The sequence below is a fragment of the Calonectris borealis genome, chromosome Z, assembly GCF_964195595.1.
Source record: "Calonectris borealis chromosome Z, bCalBor7.hap1.2, whole genome shotgun sequence".
In the NCBI taxonomy this organism is placed as follows: Eukaryota; Metazoa; Chordata; class Aves; order Procellariiformes; family Procellariidae; genus Calonectris; species Calonectris borealis.
The window spans coordinates 48,789,975-48,809,529 of record NC_134352.1 but is presented as its reverse complement, the minus strand read 5'-3'; the positions used below and the strand labels follow the sequence as shown (position 1 = coordinate 48,809,529).

The window sequence follows — 19,555 nt, the reverse complement described above, 5'->3', positions numbered from 1 at the left end:
TTTTTAACATGGGATGATCAAAAGACAAACTTTATTACTTGTGTGTTTGGACTGTGAATTCCTTGTACCAGAGAAGAGGTGTTTTCCCTGTGCTTTCTGCCCAGAACAGAGGTAATTTGTATTTATTAAACTGCTTAAGAGCTCCAGTAAAGATCAAGTAAGTAATAATGGATTTTACTTCAATTCCATATCAATTATGAAAAATAAAATACTACCATTAATTCACTTCTAGCCTTTTTCATACAGAGTTGTGCTAATGTTACTTGTACCTAACACATCACTTAGTGCCATATCCTTTGCCCCACATGAGTATTCCTCCATACAGAAACAATTTCTGCAGGATTAGGTGTTTATAACAAAACACAACAGCAGCTAAGTTGGACGTGGAGTTTAATTTTCTGCACCTTTAAGAAAAAAAAAAATCCGCAAATGCACTTTAAACTGTCTTTAATGTCCTTATTGACTTTGTTTTTACTTATTTTTGTGGTTTAACCTGGCAGGCAGCCAAATACCACGCAGCCACTCGCTCACGCCCCGCCCCCTGCAGAGGGACGGGGAGAGAATCGGAAGGGTAAGAGTGAGAAAAACTCGTGGATTGAGATAAAGACAGTTTAATAGAACAGGGAAAAAAAGGGAAAATAATAATGATAATGATAAAATATACAAAATGAGTGATGCACAATGCAATTGCTCACCACCCACGCTGACTGATAACCAAATAGCGATCGGTACTTCCTGGAACATGCCTACCATTCATATACTGAGCATGACATCACTTGGTATGGAATACCCCATTGGCCAGCTGGGCTAGCTGTCTCGGCTGTGCTCCCTCCCAACACTTGTTTTGTTTTGTTTTCTTGAGCTGAATGTCCTTGACTAGCAGGGCATTTAGCAACAACTGAAAACATCAGTGTGTTATCAACATTCTCATACTAAATCCAAAACACACCACTAGGAAGAAATTTAACTCTGTCCCCGCCAAAACCAGGACACTTATGTACTTGCTTATGCGCCACAAAACTTTTAATTCTTGGTCTCATTCATGAGCAGAACAGTTTCTGTTAATATATAAAAGATTAATTTCATTTGGAAATTGGAGAATCTGCTCTATTCTTTAATAATTCATAATTTTATGAACAAATGATCACAGTAGCTAACAGCATGATTACTAAAAATAAATCACAACTATTGAAACTACCTTCCAATACTCTCAGTATTTACCATTACACAAAATACAGACACATTGGCTTTACAAATTAAAGCACTCTGAAGTGAATAAGGCTTCAAAGCAAAGATTTTTAGGAAAGCTATTCAGGCCAATGAAATTATTTGCTTGTAGTGTGTCCCTTGTCTTCCCCCCACCCCTCGCCACCCACCCCAGTAACTATGATAGTGCCTGCTGGCAGGAACAGGATAGCTATAATAAATCTTAACAATAGTCTGGAATTTGAAAGCTAGGTCAAATTTTCAGCTGTGTGCATTGTACGTACAATAAACTCAGGAATATTACATCTTTAGGAGCACTGTAATGTTACACTCCTTGGTTTAGCTAAAGTGCAAGAAGTGCAAAATAGTCTGTGAGCAAAGCTTTCAGACCTTGTCACCTTGAGCGTGAACGTAACAAGCAGGGGACGCAGGAGCTGGAGAACACTATCCATCTGTACCTGTCCCAAAGCAGACAATCTGGAGTGGTTACCAGAGGCACCAGCCCACGACAGATCGCCACAAGCCACTCAGCTCCATCCTCTAGCCGGGTAGATCACGCATCTCCTCATCAGAGCTGCAGGACGGTGTGACAGACAAGAACTGATACTCCAGCAGTGGTCCACCACTGCCACACCTACTACGACCTTTCCCTGGGGAGGGAGCTCTGTGTCAGCTGACGAGATGTTCTGTGTCAGCTGAGGAGAGGTACCAGGACGCCAGCTCAGCTAAGCAAGGAAGCCACAGCAGAGCTTGAATGTGAAAGGGCAGCATACAGGAGGACGGGGAAGGGGGAGGACAGACAGGCTACACAGGAGGAATTGAGAAACGCCCAGGCATGTAGGGGTGGCAATTATTGTCAAGGAAGCCAAAGCTCAGATAGAGTTGAGACTTGCAAGGGATGTCAAGGGCACAAAGAAGAGCTTCTACGGCTATATCAGCGGTAAAAGGCTGACCAATGAAAATGTGGGCCCCTTGCTGAATGGGGTGGGTGATACAGTGACAGCAGACACAGATCACAGCAGGTCCCCACCGCCTTCTATATCGTCACCAGCAAGTTCTGCCAGCCCTCTGCACTTAGTGACGGGCCTTAAGGAGGAGAGGGGCTACCAGCTGGGGATGTTTATATTAAAGAAGCAGGAAAAAACCCATTGCTTACTGATTCTGACTGCAAATATGAACAAGAAAATATAATCCAAATATAAGCAACACAGAAGAGAATTTCTTAGTCCTAAAATACTGGCACGATCAAAAATTTCCTTTATTTAATTAACTTTTAATTGCAGTGCCTACACTAACTTTCTCACTTTGAGTAAAAGGAAAAAGGGATGACAAGTTTTGAAGCCCTAAAAATCTAGGTCAGTTATCATTCATGCTAAGTTGCCATCCAAATACCATATGGGCAGAAAAAAGCAGTGGCAAAACGGATATCCTTTTCCTGAAATGAATGGAGTATTTCTATTCTTCCTAAAAGCAGTAGTACAAAGCAGGTAGTCAGATCCATTCTCATTTGTTGAGCAAATTCAGCTATGTGAAAGATAACTGTGTCTGCTCCCTTTGTTTTACAACAGAAAGTAAGACTTGCCTGAATAGAAAAAAAATGCCAGTCTATTTTTTTATATACATATAATATTCAGTTATATATATATATACACACACAGACACACACAGACATATACTATACTATACCGTATATATATGTATTTATGTATACACACTGATTATTTAAAGATGATTTTCTTCTTTTCTTTTAATAATATTAAGATTTAGCTGGGCCTTTAAGAACTCTAGACCAACTTTAGAGTTGTTAATCTAAGATTACACAATGAAAAAGCTAATGTTTAGTTCAGCTTTTTAGTTCAAATAACACGTAGCAAGAATTTACCCGTGCTTTCAAATAACCAGTAAGAGTTCCCTTTATATGTAACAATCAAATGATTGATTCTTGATTTTACTTTTCAGTCCAGTTCCCTCTTTTAGATTCTGTTTATTATTTTCTATACAATAGATCCCCCCAGGCTTTGACTGGGTAAGTAACCTTCGACAAGTGGGGGGATGCACCAAAGGGCATCCAGATCTCCAGATGTGACATACTGATGCATTCTGCATTATCACACATGGCAGGAGCTCAGGAAACGGTCACTGCAAGAGGCTACAGAAAGAACAATGTGTGGTGTTAGATAAACATCTCACACTGAATATGCAGCTGAACATTAGGTCACCCAGCTTTACAAACCAAGCACAAGGCATTGCAGACTTCTGTGATAATTAAACAAAAAGTACTATTCATGTGCAAAAACAATGCTTTCCATCTTGCACCACAGGTGGCAGTGAACAACAAACTGTAATGTTCAGGATGCTCTTCTATGTGATGAGTTTAGTCTACCCATTCTGCTGTTGTATTATGAAACTCTCAGGATTCCCCTCAGACAAAGCCAATCTTTTCTTTGTACAATTCCTGTGGATCTTGTGAAACTCAGAGACCTGGATAACTCCCCTTTCTCCTACTTTATATTTTCTTACCTTTGCTATATAAAAAAATCTGTTTTACAACAATTCTCCCTGTCCTCAAGAGGCACTGGTTCCATTCACCAAGGTCCTCTCAAAGGACAATGGCAGACAGCCCTCTCCTACCTTGAAAATCTTTTGTGGACATTAAGCACTACTTTTCAGCTGACGAAAAAATTACTTTGCTCCAGAAATAAGATTGCTGCCACTAGGCACACCTCCCCCATTCAGTTCCTGGCTCTTGTTAACTTACAGAGAGGCAGACTTACCAAAGCAGTACTGAGCCTGCAGCTCTACATACAGTTTATCATATGTAACAACGGTACCACAGGGCTATTTATTGTGCCTCAGAAAAAAAAAATCATTAAAATCTCCAAATTAATAGAAAGCAAGAACAAGAATTAAAAAAAACTCTACTGGACTACTATTGTATTTCCACAGTTGGATCAGTGTAATCCTGGACGTACAGACAAAGAGGGGGACAGCCCTGCAGAAAGGGACCTGGAGGCCGTGCTGGATGGTAAGCTCAATGAGACAGCAATGTGCCCTAGTGGCCAAAATGGCCAACCGTAGCCTGGGGAGCGTTAAGCACAGTTTAGCCAACTGGTTGAAAGAAGTGATTGTCCCACTAATACTCGGCATTGGTGCGGCCTCATACCTTAAATACTGTTTGCAGTTTTGGGCTCTACAGTATAAGAAGGATATAAAAATATTCGAGTGTGTCCAAAGGAGGGAAACAAAGATGGTGAAAGGACTAGAGGGCATGACTTGGGAGAAGCAGATGAGGATATTAAGTTTGTTCAGCTTGAGAAGAGAAGACTGAGGGGTGACCTCATTGCTGTCTACGACTTCCTCATAAGAGGGGCAGAAAGGGTGGTGCTCATCTCTAGCGCCTAGTGATAGGATGCAAGGGAATGGCTTAAAGCTGCATTGAGGAAGTTCAGGTTGGATATTAAGAAAAAGTTCTTCAGTGAGAGGGTGGTCAAGCACTGGAACAAGTTCCCCAGGGAACTGGTCATGGCCCCAAGTCTGTTGGCGTTCAAGAGGTATTTGGACAACACTCTTAGATATATGGTTTAACTTTTAGATTGCCCTATGTGGAGTCAGGAGTTGGACTCGATGACTCTTGTGGATCCCTTCCAACTCAGGATACTCCATTCTATGATTCTACGATCTCAGATCCCAACAGCTTAACTAAAATACAGGCTTCATCAGTGCTTTGACATCCATAGTTTTTCCTAATTAAATTGCATGGAAAAGGAATGGAGGTTAAACAACATACAAAGCAACGTCCTGCTCTCTGTTTTGCTGAGGTAAATCTAAAACAGATGTGAACACAGAAGTTTAAATAGTCAATAATTTTTACTCACTCGACAATCCCGCTGTAGTGTTTTCATTAGTGCACTGTGTGTTTCAGAGTCAAAATACAATCCTTCATGCATGTCTTGCAAGAAATCCAAGTCTTTGAATGTAGGGTCAGACTTCTCCCTTTCTTTTCTTGATGCTCTCCGTTTGTACGTGGAACCTTTCAAGTCATATGTGAAATGCATTTTCAAAGCTCGTGGCAAAACATTGTTCATTACAACAATTCTAATATTAATGCCTCCTGACTGAACACAGTACAGCCCATAAAATTTGGGTAGAAGAGTCCTTGGGTTCTGGTTCAGATTCTAAAAGAAAAGAGAGATTGTTAAATATGTCTATTTTCAGTAAACTTCCATGCTTAAGAAAGTTTTTTTTAATACCAAAGGACATTAAAAAACATCTAGAAAACTGTGCATGTTTTCTTATTCAGTATAGTTTCTTTGACCAGTTATTTTCTTTGTGGGTCTGTATTTCAGAAAGCTAGCATAAACACTGCCTTTTTGCCAGGAACTTATATAGGCCATGAGCAGAGCAGTAACTGTATTTATGCCAGGTTTCTCTTTCTCACATCCCATGAAAGAGCAGACTAGGCCAAACCTAAAAGCATCCTGAAGATTTAATTTATTTATTCTGACCTGAACAACCTTTGCATTCCAGCTGCTGGAAGGAGTTTAGGTCAAATGTAGTTCTCATTACCTTGACTTGGCTTCTGAAAAACAGGACCCCTGTCTCCATGAGGCTTTTCACATTGAGGGTTAGTGCCAAATGACCAAGTTGTCTCCACAGGAGTGTGAGGTCATAACAGAACCATGACTGACCATCAGAACAGAAAAGTGTGAAATAATCCAAATTCCACAACAGGCAAAAAAATTAGCTAGGAGAGCATAAGAGAGGTGAGAGTGAAAATCCTCCTTCTGAATACAGCTACTCTCAGTTTTTGGCATGAAAAAGCAAGAAGGGGAAAAACTACTTCAAGTCTTACGAGATTACTAAGTCACCACATACAACTACAGGGAATAATCACAGTGACTAAGGTTTTACACTTTGGAAACCCTTGCATATGGTAGCAGTGAGAATAAAGTTCCTAGAAAGAAAGCAAAGTGGCCTTATATTTACTTGTAATAACTCAAACTTATGCTGAGCTGATTATCATGGTTAGAAACAACAACAAAAAAGTACCTGCCACCATTGCTCTTCTTGATGCTGTCAGTGCATAATTTTTTTTAAACAAACGGTGAATCTGTGTAACTGTAGTGTAATAATGACAATATTCCTCATTTTTAGTACAAGTGAGAGGGTAACTTCTCAAGTTACCTTACTTAAGAAAGCAAAGAAAGAAAAGAAAGTCAGTCACAGGTCTAACATGCCGAAGTCCTGCATACCACCCAGAAGAATCTCTGTTCATATGTATGAGTGGCTTTTGTTTAAAAAAACAACAGGAGAATTAAGTTCTACTTACCTTGGATCAATGGTTTCCCTTTCTGATGACCGACACACATAAAACAATACAATCAACTTAGCATTAGCCCACAAAAAACTCCATTTAAAAATTAAGTTTTGAACTAATTATATGGATAAACATATTTTTTACATCGTTGTTTTAACACATGAGAAATGGAAATTAGAAGTAGTCCAGAAACAAAAGTGAAACTGACTGGTCTAGTTCGTTTGTCCACTCTGAGTGAAATGCAGAAGGTAGACAAACACAAAATGGAGAAAAAAAGTTGAATTAGAAATTTAGAAACCTTTTTTTGTTACTAGCTTAGAAGCAAAGTTTGGCATCAACTCAGAAGACGACATTCAGCTTCATCTTGAATGCTAAAAGAAGAGCAATTATCTTAAAATATATTCTTGATTTATATCTATTCTTTCTGATGGATGTGCGGGGTACAAAGGTGAAAGACGGGTAAAAACCATCAAAATATTATGAAAAATACAGATAAAGCCAATGCAAGATTAAAAGACAACAAATGAAACCGAATCTTCAGAAGTGTGACATGAAACGGGAAAAATACAGGTAGAATACAGTCTTCAACTACTTACCATATAATAACCTGGCAAGAGCTTCTGAAGAAACTCAGCCTCTTTGTGTTGAACTGTTTTGATGATGAACTCGTCATCACTAGTTACAAAAAACAGGGACCCACTGGCACCTGGGTTGGATAATTCAATTAAAGGCTCACTGCAGATTGAGTACTGGAAGAGACAAAAATTGTTTTTCACTGCCAATGCATGCATTACTTAAACACAAGTTTAATACAAAGAACTGCAGGTTCAAATAGGCACAGGAGAATCACAGAGCTGCTTCTTTGGGCTTCAACTGCAGCAACTCGACTACTGTACAGCAAGCTGGGTCACAGTAATTTGGCTGAGATTTGGCAGGGCAGTTGCTACACTCCACTCTGCTCAGGACACACTGCACAACCGTGGCAGCTGAGCATACGGTCCCTCTTCACGTCCCACTGCACCAGCTGAACTTTCCCTGGAGTGAAGCAAGTGGCTGAAGTGGAGAGAGTCCATCCCCACACCGTCAGCATTGCAAATTCCTGAGTCAGAAGCCTTAAAATGACATTTTCACTGCAACTGTTCGCTTTTCACAGCCATTTATGAAACAGGTACAGGAAAATGTTAGACAAACACACTGGGAGTAGATGTTTCTCACTATAGACAAATAGGCAAGTCCTCTTCTGTGAAATTGGGATTGAAACCATTAGAATAATAATCTCAGTATAGCTGCTAATGTAGTTTTCTGATTGAAAACTGCTTGAAACAGAAAAAATAAATACCAGTAAGGAGGAAAAATTGGGTTTTGGAGGACCATTATTTTGCATGCTTAGAAAGGCTTTCTCTTCCACAGGGAGACAGTAATAATCATGATCACAATAAGGAGGAAGAAGGTACCAAGGAGTATTCCTTAGCAGCTGAACTAGATCTCACACAGAGGCTAATGTATATTTATTACATCTCCATTAATTCACACTTCATGCTTCATGCAAACTAAATGGAGAGGGGACATTAAGCTCAAAAACATAGAAAAATCTGTTTATATTAAACTCGAGAGCTTGTTTAAAATATAATATCATTAAACTTTCATTCACACACTCTTTTCCTGTGTTATATATCATCAATTTCACACACTTGAAGATTTACTGTACAGTCCAATATTTTAAGGCTTCAGTCTTTGAAAGAAACAAAATTACACAGGACGTGAATTGTGAGTATTGTAAGCACCAGAGAATTATTCTTAGCAGTGCAGTATGTCTTCTGGTCTTCTCAGAACAAAACCAGTAACTGTTTCAGTAACAAATATCTGGTTCATTGGGTCACTGCCTGAGATGAGTTGAGCAATTCCACAAGAAAAAACAGTTTTGTTTGTTGAAAACAGCTTTTATTAAATTCAACTGGAGTCTTGCCATTGATTTCAGCAGGTGGTGATAGCAAAGAAAAGTGATACAAGAAAATGTAATAAATATGTTCTTTTGTGAGCACTTGAATGAAAGAAGCATGCTTCCTATGGACTCAAACCACTGCCTTAATGCATTTTCTTATCCTGGCTCCAGCTGAGGCTTTTTCCATGCTTGCAATTTTTAAGAGACTTTTGCACGCTATAAAAACGTTTCCTGTTTCTCCCCCTGCTTCTCGAGTTCACGCAGTTCCAATTAGTATGAGAGACCTTTCTTATTAATCCTATAGTTGCAATTGTCTACAGATAGAACAGCAAATACTGGTCTGTAACACCACAGACCTTCAGAGCAGTTGTATTGCAACTCCTGTGTTTTTCTTGCCAAAATATATAAAGCTTCATGAGTAATTGTCATTCTTGTAAGCACTTGAAACCAATTATCCTAAATATTAAAGCTTAATAAAACAGTATAGCATAAGCACAAGTTATTAACCTACAGCGTGTGTTGGTCATTTTACAGTTGAGTTCATTCCTGCAAAATGAAAGTCTACCCACCAAGTGCTGCTATACAAAGAGCCCAGCTAATTTTGACTGGACACTTATGAAAGCCAAATCAAAACTGAAAAGTAAGAAAATCCCTGACAATTAAGTACTTTATGATCAAGAGGTTTCCCTGCAAAATGCCAGTACTCCATGAGGTTTCCAGTGACAATTTAATTCTACCAGCTGTTCAAATGTATTTACTCTCGTTATCCAGTCTGACTTCTACAGTGCATTACTGTTCAACCTCCTTGGAAAAGGTGAAACTGTAAATCTTTGGGCTTTGTCATTGCAAATTAACAGTGTAAACTCACATAACCTTGCTGCAATTTCTCCTCTTTATACTTTACTTCCCTTCCCCTTCAGCTGCAGTTGGACAATCAGTTGGCATATTGTTACAGTAAAGTGTTTTAGATACTGAATTGGAATTATGGTCACTAAACAGATCCACAAAACAGAAACAAGAGGGACTGTTCAGCCAGAACCCTGACACATGCTATTGGGAGCAAACTCCAGATGTTTTGGTCATAACCAACTGGGAAAAGGGTCCCAAACTAAAAATAGTTTTGTTCTGTGATCATAGTACCCCTCTGATCACATCTGCCTCTGGACCGCAAGGGACTGCAACCTGCTCTGATTGCAAAGTGATGCCCATTTAGAATCAGAAATAACAGAAATGGATTCTAACATGCTTGCAGAGCAAGTATAACCCTAACAGAGGCATGCATCAGTTACAACACCACACACTGAAATTCCAACTATATTTTACAAAAACATGTGTCTGTTGAAGGAAACCTGCTTTTGCATTTTCAAGAAAAGAAGGTGCATTTAATCTCGAAACTAGCTTTTCTAGTTGCCCCTTTTCCCTGGGAACATATCACTAATGTCTTTTGCTGTGCCAAGAAGAAAAAGAATCTGCAACAAGTTGCCTTTACTGGGAATTTCCCTCAGGGATTAGACATTTTGTAGCTAAGCTGAGTGCCACAAATCTCCTACTAACAGCAAGCAGTCTTTCTATAATCTTTAATTTATGCTACTGCAAATGCTTCCTTAGATGGAATAGAAGTTGCAGGTGACAACAGTTTTACTCTAGAAAGTAGTCTTTTTAGCAGCTGGCAACACAGCCTGAATACTTCATTTTTGCCAGGTCCATAAAACGAGATAGATATACAACATATTACATAATGACACCTTTATAAAACTCCAACCCAACTGCACTTCCCAGCTACTAACAACTATGATTCAAAGGAATGATCTGTTTTTATATATAGCTATTGTCACGAAGGCTAGTAATACAAAATCCATACATAGTACTAAAGAATTAAAATCAGACACCCACATTCAACTCAAATAAAAGCAAAACCAGCTAAGTTTTGCTTTTAGGCTCATTGTCCAAGGTGGAAAAAAAAACCTTATAAGACACTTGAACACCGCAGAAGACAGTGAAGTAGTACATTAAGTAATGTTTCAGCACCATTTAATCAATTTTTCTTTTTTTATTCATTCAAGCTCTTTCAAATTCTTTTGGTTTTAAAGAAACAGTTATCAATAATGGAACAAAAAGATCTAAAAACTCATTCAAAAGAAGTTAACAATAAAACTCTGATGTACAGAATTGCTAATTTGTACTGGCACTCTGATGTATTGGATGGACTGGCACGAGAAAAACTGGACATGAGGCAAACATCTAGAAAACAATCCAGCTCTGCTTTCACAATACCCTTCCAAAAGCAGAACTACAGGAGAAGTAAAATAATGGATCCTCATCCCTGGCAGTGCACAAAGTGGTTATACCAAGTAAAGCCTGCTTTTATGATGGCAGCAAATGCATCACACTTTTCTCACGTAAACAGTTGAATACTGAGAAGGAATAAGTCTTCAAACTATAAGATACAGAGGACAAAGGAGATGTTCTAACATTCTTTTTTAGCCTGCGACCCACTTTTCTTAAGGCTATATGGGAACATTTGCAGACAAACACTTCTTTAATATGAAGTGAATAAGTAACGCAAATAACACAAGAGCACTTTACGAGAACTGAATTGGTAGAAGTCACACTGATTATAACTTCTGTAGAAACAATGACCTGAATGAGCAGTAATGCTCAAGTTACTCTAGTCAATTAAGGCAGGCTTTTATAGGAATCGTCTCAAAGATCAAGAATTAAAATTTTCGTTAAACACTAAAAATATTCACTAATTATAAACCACTCCACATACAAAATTTACTGCCCATTTCGGCACCACTAAAGCATCCTCTTCTGTCACTATGATACTAGTACATGTTATAATCATTTGTAACTCAAAAGAAAACTGCAAGCTCTTACCAAGTAATCATCAGGCTTGATACCAAAAAGTTCTCTGAAATAGCGGAAGGCAAGAGGTGCATACGTCTTAAATCTGAAGTCAGGATAATGATGAGCAGGGGTGAGATTGCTCCCTTCACTGAAAACAAAAACAAAAATAAACCAAACCCAATTATTACCGAGCAATTTTTAGCGACTTCCTTCTTGCAGCTAGTTTTACTGTAAAGCTGCCTAACTCAACCATTGGCCTTCTGAGACAAGAGTCGTAAATGCAGATAAACCTCCTTATCACACCATTAATCAGTGTAATAGAAGCGTCTGTGAGAGCCAGAATACCGCCAGCAAATTCCTTTCTCCTGCCTTAAAGGAAATGACTATTTTCACCACCCATATCCATTTGCGTAAAGATCCACTTAAACTAATATTACAACTTCTGATACCCCTCCAAGGTAAGCCAGTCTAATAGCTTACTGACGCAGGAAGGGTCACCCCAGCTCTTGCAAAAAGTTTGGAAGTCAACGCAGCAAAACAACTTCACACTAGCTTGCAGGGGAGTCAGACTAAGGATACTAAGGACAGCACAACACAGAAGGCAGAACTGTGCGGCCAGAGCAGTGGGAAGGAAGCAGGACTACATACGTTTTTTGGTGCCAGCAAACGTTGATTGAGTCAGCCTTCTTTATGAAACGGCATCCTCAGCATTAGTCTCTTCTGCAGGCTAACTGCAGTTATGGTATCTCTTTCTTTCTTGCTAGTACAGTCCAGAATTGGGAAGCCACTCTGGCTTTGCTGACCTTAAAGTGCTTTTCTGTTTGTCTGCCTATCATGTCACATATTTTACCCCACCTCAATCTAAACCAGCACTAGCTTACATGCTCAGTTGGTTAAATAGGAACACAGGGTACAGACCCTTTGGGGAATTCTGGAAAATGGTATGCAGTTATACGCAAGATACAGATTCAAACTAGAAGAGGCACAAAGACTACTAGGGTGGCCAGCCTGGAAGACAGTCTTTCTTAAAGGCAAAAAAAAAAAAAAAAAAATCATTGTAGCCTCCTTAACGCTTTTTCTTGTTTTATATTTACCATCTCACTGTATTTTCAGGCTGCAGTTGTATGAGTCTTGAGATGAATACTACATGATTGAATCTAACAGAAAAGGTCAGCAGCGAAATGCTGCTAGAAAAAAACCAATATATATAAAAACTGCCTGTGGATTCATTTATGATGGAAACTAAAAGAAGGCTTCTAAGCAGAAGAGTAAAGTCCTACACTATGATTTCAACACAAACAAGAACAGCTTTAAGACAAAGTTTGGTCAGTATCCGAATGGTTTGATAAACACATGAGTACAAAATCCAAGACTTGACACAGTGGCTGAAATCAGCTCTTCCACCACTTCTTTACTCATTTACTCTAACTAAATTATTCAGAAATGCAGCATGTACCTCTACATTTGGCAACAATATCCAAAGTATATTAAAAAAAAAAACCACAACAAACTAGGAATTCACACAGATATGAAAAGGAATAAACTCTAAGCAACAGTCCTGCAAAGAGTAAATGAAATATCATTAAAATATTTAAGAGCTTTGATCCTGTACAATTAATGCTTGTCATATGAACTTGTCACCTTCCATTAATAACAATTCGATGAAATCTACCCAACCCATCTCGCTGCACGCATACCACTAAAACCCAACAGAATTGAACTGCTGCTAATTAGACAGTGTGAGCTGCAGAACAAACTTTCTCAGGCTCCAGAAATGCATATACTTTAGACTCTTGAATAGGAGACAAAAGGAGGGAAAAAACAACCTGATTTCTGTCTGGAAATCACAAATAAAAAGATGGTTGTGGATGACTAAGGATACATAAAAAGACATGAGAATACTGCTGCTTCTTGGAGTGCTAAACCATATGGTTAACAGCTAGTGAAGGCTGCCTAGTCCTAATGATCACTTTAGAGTCTACCATATCACAACTCCAAGGTATTAAAATCAAATCCACATGTATTTTATTGTTCCATTATATAGTAAAAAATGGAAATCAATAGAATACCAGGCTGAAGATGGTAGTTTTTCTTTACAGTTAAGAGTGGCTAATGCTTTTTCTTATAAGGTCTTTCAGCTTACTGCCAGAAGACTTTCAGAACACTGCCAGTCTTGTCTGACATTAAGTTTTATACAGCTGGATGCGTCTCATATTGAATTTTTGTGCAATATGAGGATGCCACAGGGGTAATATATAGCTACACTGGGAACCTGGGGGCATATTTGTAAATGCATTTAATTGTTGTAAAATGCAGACAAGAACAGATCAGTGTTCTCTGCTGAAGTATCACATTGTTGTCAGCGAAGACCAATCATCTAAACTTTATAAAAAAGCCCTACCTTTCAGTACATAAATACCTTTATAACTGCTTCCTGCAGCCATAAATCAAAACCTTCCTTTGTGAAAGCATGGCAATAAATAGATTACATGTCCTTCCTACACCAGAACATGTACTGTTGTTGGAACTTCACCAGGCTAAAATGAAGATAGGAGGTTTGCTATGGTAATACCATGGGTCCAAGCCATTTCATCAGTGCATATTGGGTCTGCAAGTGGACAGTAATGCACAGTAAGTGGAGATTTATTCCAAAATGATTGCAAAACAGAGCAATTTAGTTTGGAACAGCATCTACACCGAGGGCAATTCCATGTATTTAGAGCACATCAGCTTACTTTATTACAGATATGATAGTCACTTTCACTATGCAGACAAGTTTCCTTATCATCTTAAAATCATCTTAAAAATCCCTTTTACTAAAGGTCTGCAGAGCTTTTCATCATACCCTACCATTTCTGTTAAACATATCTATTAGTTTAAGTTTCATTGCCTCATAGAATAGTTTACAGGATCCCAACAGTAAACTCTTCTGTGATGCAAGAAGCAAGCTTGACACAAATTTAAGATTTCTTGGTTACCCCTCTGGAAGAAAGTTTGTAAGGTTTTCTTGTGGCTACTTTTAACAGAAAAAGCACCCTCACTTCCAGTAATTTCCTACAGTAATGGAAAACCTTCAAATTCCTTGTGGCTGAGTATGTCCTTGCTCTTACCTGAAAAGGACAGATTCCATTGTACAGAATGCTTGATGTAAATACATCTCTATCTTATTCAGACATGAAATTATGCACCTTCCACTCTATTAGCTCCTGAGAGAATGTGTTTTGTGGTTTCCCCCCACATTTCCTTAGCGCATTTTACAAGTGCGTTTCACTCTGGCTGGATTAAAGTACATGCGCAAAACACCAGGTATAACAACTTTTAATCAGGCTAGGGAGTGTCATGGGCATGACTATGTCTTTGAAGTTGAACAAGAAAAATACCCATGATCTGTTGACAAAAAAATTAATCTGCAAAATGGAGCTTTGGACATAATAGAAATGGTACTCTATAAAAAAAAGGAGGTAATCATGTAATTTTCCTCTCACATAGTTTAGGGCACAGGTCTACCAGAAAAAAAGAGAAAAGGAAAAATACAGGCTTTTAATACCAGCTTTGATTCTGGCAATCTTGAGGAACTTGAGTCTCTGTATACAAGCTATGACAACCAATATAGGCTTTGGAAAGATTAAGAAGCAATTGTACTTATGAGGTATTTTAATAACCTTAGCTGTAAGACCACAGAAAAGCAAAAGATTGGTAGGTAGAATAAAAAAAGAGACATTAAGCTTACTATGCGAGTTTGCTTTAATACTTAAATTTTAGATTTTTTTTTTTAAATCAAGCACACCTAGAAATGACAGTATGTGTATCTTAACCTGTCTCTTAGTAAATGCTGAGAGTTGATTTAAAGTGCAGGTGGTGCAATACCAAACTAAAAATGAACTAAAACTAATTATATTTTTAATGGCTAACCCTGTGGCTTGCAAAAATTTTGCTAAACACCCAGATATGTATCTTGGCAGCTTTTTTTTACTAAGGCCTCACCCTGGTAGGATGTACTCACGAGACAGCACACCTATCAGAAGTGGCAGAGAAGTCTAGCTGCATCTCTTGGTAGCAAGCCTTCATCGCAGAGCAATGTTAATAGGGTCTGGTGTAGCTGTTAACAAAAGAAATAGTCAAGCTGTAGTCATGGGCCCATGTATACCCTTCTTGTACATAATGTAAAAAGAGTGAAGAGGAGGAACACCTCAGTTCTCTCATGTGAAAGCAAGTCTTTTTTAAATCTTAGAATCGAAATAAAACATGTAAAATTAAATGCTCCCAATATTAAAAACTAAGAGTATCCAATCTCAGTTTCACTGTTCTTGGATAAAGCTGCTCTTTTACAATACATCAAAATGTGTTTAAACTCTACAAACTGTATCCAATAAATACATACTGACATATCAGGTAGTGCTTTGGAGTATTCACTTCCTATATATCATTTCAGAAAAGCAATTGTTTCCCACATGATGGAAGGAGGTATTATGGCTACCTGTACAAATAGGTGTGTGTTTGTTTTTTTCATATTGTGGGATAAAGTCCAGTGGTAATATCCTTGATTTTCACTGTATGTTCTCCTATACTTTTGGTTACTATATGCTGTCCTAAGCAGTCCCCTGCAAGGCAGCTCTAAAATACAACTGTGAATAGTATCTTCAAAACAAGTGTCCTGGTTTTGGCTGGGATGGAGTTGATTTTCTTCCTATTAACTGATATAGTGCTGTGTTTTGGATGTAGTGTGAGAATAATGTTGATGACACACTGATGTTTTGGTTGTTGCTAGGTATTGTTTACGCTAGTCAAGGACTTTTCACCTTCCCATGCCCTGCCAGATGTGCAGGGGGCTGGGAGGGAGTGTGGCCAGGACGGCTGCCCCAGCTGGCCAATGGGCTATTCCATACCATATGACGTCATGCTCAGCATATAAGGCCGGGTGAAGAAGAAGGAGGGGGGGCCTTCGGAGTGATTGGCTTTGTCTTCCCAAGTAACCATTACACGTGATGGAGCCCTGCTTTCCTGGCGATGGCTGAACACCTGCCGGCCGATGGAAGCAGTGAATGAATTCCTTGTTTTGCTTTGCTTCCGTGCGCGGCTTTTGCTTTCCCTGTTAAACTGTCTTTGTCTCAACCCACGAGTTTTCTCACTTTTACCTTTCTGATTCTCTCCCCCATCCCACCCGGCGGGGGGGTGAGCGAGCGGCTGCGTGGTGCTCAGTGGCCGGCTGGGGTTAAACCACGACAGTCCTTTTTGGCGTCCAACGTGGGGCTTGAAGGGTTTGAGATAACGACAGGTTTGATTGGAATGTGCTAAATCGAATTTATAGCTGTTACTGCTGTTTAGCTATTAATTCGCAGGCTCTTGTGCTTGCCACGGGGCTTGCTTGCCTTAATGTGTATTAGAGTCTTGTGCTCGTTAGTGGCTGCTTTTTTGCTCTCGCTGCTTGCTGTACTGCTGCACTGCTGATCGTCTTACTGTGCTGTGCCTGGGAACATTCTGATAACAGCAATGGGGATGCGCCTGGGCTGGCAGGTGGCCAGGGCATCGCTGCTCCTTCTGTGCTGCTGTGCTGGACAGGCTGGAACTGCAGCGTGAACTCGAGTCGAAGGGACTGTGACCTGTGGCTGAGTCCACGTAGGACTAGGACATCCCGAGGCGTCTGTGACCGAGGATAAGCCCATGCCCAAGCAGGTACATCTCGAAGCATCTGTGGCCGTGATTATGTCCGTGCCGCAGCAGGTATACCACTGAAGGGATTGTGGCCTAAGGATAAGTCCATGCTGCAGCAGGTACACCTCGAAGCATCTGTGGCTGTGCATGAGGTCATGCTGGAACACCTCAAAGCGTGTGGCCATGGATAAGCCCATGACAGGGGAGGTACACCCCTGGAGAGATTGCAGCCATGGGTAAGACCATGTTGGAGCAGGTTTACTTCTGAAGGGACTGTGGCCCATGGAGAAGGCCACGCTGGAACCGGTGCACCTCGAAGCGACTGTGGCTGTGGACAAGCCTGTGCCGCAGCAGGTATACCCCTGGAGAGACTGTGGCTCATAGGTAAGGCTCCACTTGGAGCAGGTAAACCCCTAAGAGACTGCAGTCTGTGGATAAGTCCAAGCCGGAGCAGGGGCAAGGGGAGGAGTTCATTGCAATGTTAAACCCTATGGTCTGGCCCAAAGGGACCAGGGGTGGAGATTGTAATGGAAATACCTTTAAATTGTTGTAACCCATGATTTGAGTTGCATGTTATAGGAATTACTATAGCAGGAACCACCTGAACCAATGGAGGACAAGCTTTACAAGAAGCAGCGCAAGTGCAGCAGTGACCCGACCTGAGCCGGCTTTGGTGCCCAGTAACTCCATGCAACACACCACCTCTGCTGACCTGAGTGACCACCATAACAGATGGAGCCCAAAGTCATAGACTAAATGAACGCAGTGGACATTTTGTGTACATTTATGGATATTTTATGGACATTTTACAGGGGTGGTCCATAGACTAAGGGAATGATATCTGTGTATTATATCAAAGGATGGGAAGGGAGATGGTGGGTAATGAGAATGTATTGGACAGTGTGGGACCTGAGCATGATGTAAATGGTATGGAATAAGGGGTGGATACTATCCTGGTTTTGGCTGGGATGGAGTTGATTTTCTTCCTATTAACTGGTATAGTGCTGTGTTTTGGATGTAGTATGAGAATAATGTTGATGACACACTGATGTTTTGGTTGTTGCTAGGTATTGTTTACGCTAGTCAAGGACTTTTCACCTTCCCATGCCCTGCCAGATGTGCAGGAGGCTGGGAGGGAGCGTGGCCAGGACGGCTGCCCCAGCTGGCCAATGGGCTATTCCATACCATATGACGTCATGCTCAGCATATAAGGCTGGGTGAAGAAGGAGGGGGGGCCTTCGGAGTGATTGGCTTTGTCTTCCCAAGTAACCGTTAGGCTTGATGGAGCCCTGCTTTCCTGGCGATGGCTGAACACCTGCCTGCCGATGGGAAGTAATGAATGAATTCCTTGTTTTGCTTTGCTTGCATGTGCAGCTTTTGTTTTCCCTATTAAACTGTCTTTATCTCAACCCATGAGTTTTTCTTCACTTCTGATTCTCTCCCCCATCCCACCCGGCAGGGGGGTGAGCGAGCGGCTGCGTGGTGCTCAGTGGCCGGCTGGGGTTAAACCACGACAACAAGTCAATCCAATCCTATCTATGTAACAGCTGAATACACAGACATTTTCTTATAATGATGATATGACTATTTCACAATGAACTGGAGATGCCATTAAAGTAAGGGATCTCAGAGTACTTTAAAAATAGTTTGTCTACATAACCACACAAATATCCAGCTTATCACAGGTTTACCAAGAATTTGACAGCAACAGAAGTAGCTAAGACCAGTAATTCATAATGAACACATTTTTGCTTTTGTTGCCACAGTATCCCCATTTTGAATACTATTTGTTTTGCAAGCAGAAACTACTTCCTCCTATCTGTGCTATGACTCTACTCACAAACCATAAAAAATGTGCCAGAACTTGGGTCATCCTGTGCATCTCTGCAACCGAAGCACCAAAGAAGAGCAGAAGCGCTTTATCAAAGCCTTCAGGCCACTTTCTTATCTCTCTTGTGAAACTGCCCAACTTGTTTTGGGCACAAAAATTTGGAAACAAATACAGTGGCATAAGTTACACAACAACTAAGCATTAGTGTCAACGTTTGAGTACTGTTCATACCAAGCCTGCAGAGCATTCTATACTTCCTTAATTACAAAGACACTACTTAGCCCATCAGGTAATCTATGATACAGGTTTGGTACAAAGATATTTCCAAGGGCAAGTGTCAGTTTTCCTCATTTGTCTAAATCATTCCTCAAAAACGTACCAGAAAACAGTACACTTCAGTTCTAAATACAGGTAAACCCCAGACTGGTTAAAATATGTCCAAGGTTTTACTTTTCTTGGTACTTTTGACTGCTTATGTGGGCTGTCATCCAAATGTTATCATAATACAAACATTAAGCTTTTGACATAAAATAGCAGAAAGCGTTGAATAATCTTTCATTAGCATCACAAGAAAGCAATTTGTTATTGAACCAGTTTGCTGTACAGATGACTGTAGCTGCAGGGTGCATACAGGTCAACAGCATCTAACAGACTTACCCGTTAAATTAGAAACCATAGCAAGTGTTCTCAATATGCAGGGTCTAGACCCTGAAAATAAAGCATATTAGCAAAGGAAGCACACAAGACTGATAACAGC

At 40.0% G+C, this 19,555-nt stretch overlaps 1 protein-coding gene across 2 annotated transcripts in view; it reads right to left on the bottom strand.

Moving 5' to 3' along the window:
• PIP5K1B (phosphatidylinositol-4-phosphate 5-kinase type 1 beta) overlaps positions 1-19,555 on the bottom strand; it is a 130,086-nt gene that overhangs the window by 52,678 nt on the left and 57,853 nt on the right. For both annotated transcript variants that reach the window (XR_012670821.1, XM_075136273.1), the window contains exons 5-7: positions 11,346-11,463; positions 7,120-7,272; positions 5,082-5,381 (exon numbers count right to left, since the gene is read on the bottom strand). Coding sequence is in view for 1 of the 2 variants with exons in the window: in XM_075136273.1 (XP_074992374.1) it covers positions 5,082-5,381; positions 7,120-7,272; positions 11,346-11,463 (571 nt within the window). In the remaining variant the exon portion in view is untranslated. The remainder of the gene's footprint in view (positions 1-5,081; positions 5,382-7,119; positions 7,273-11,345; positions 11,464-19,555) is intronic.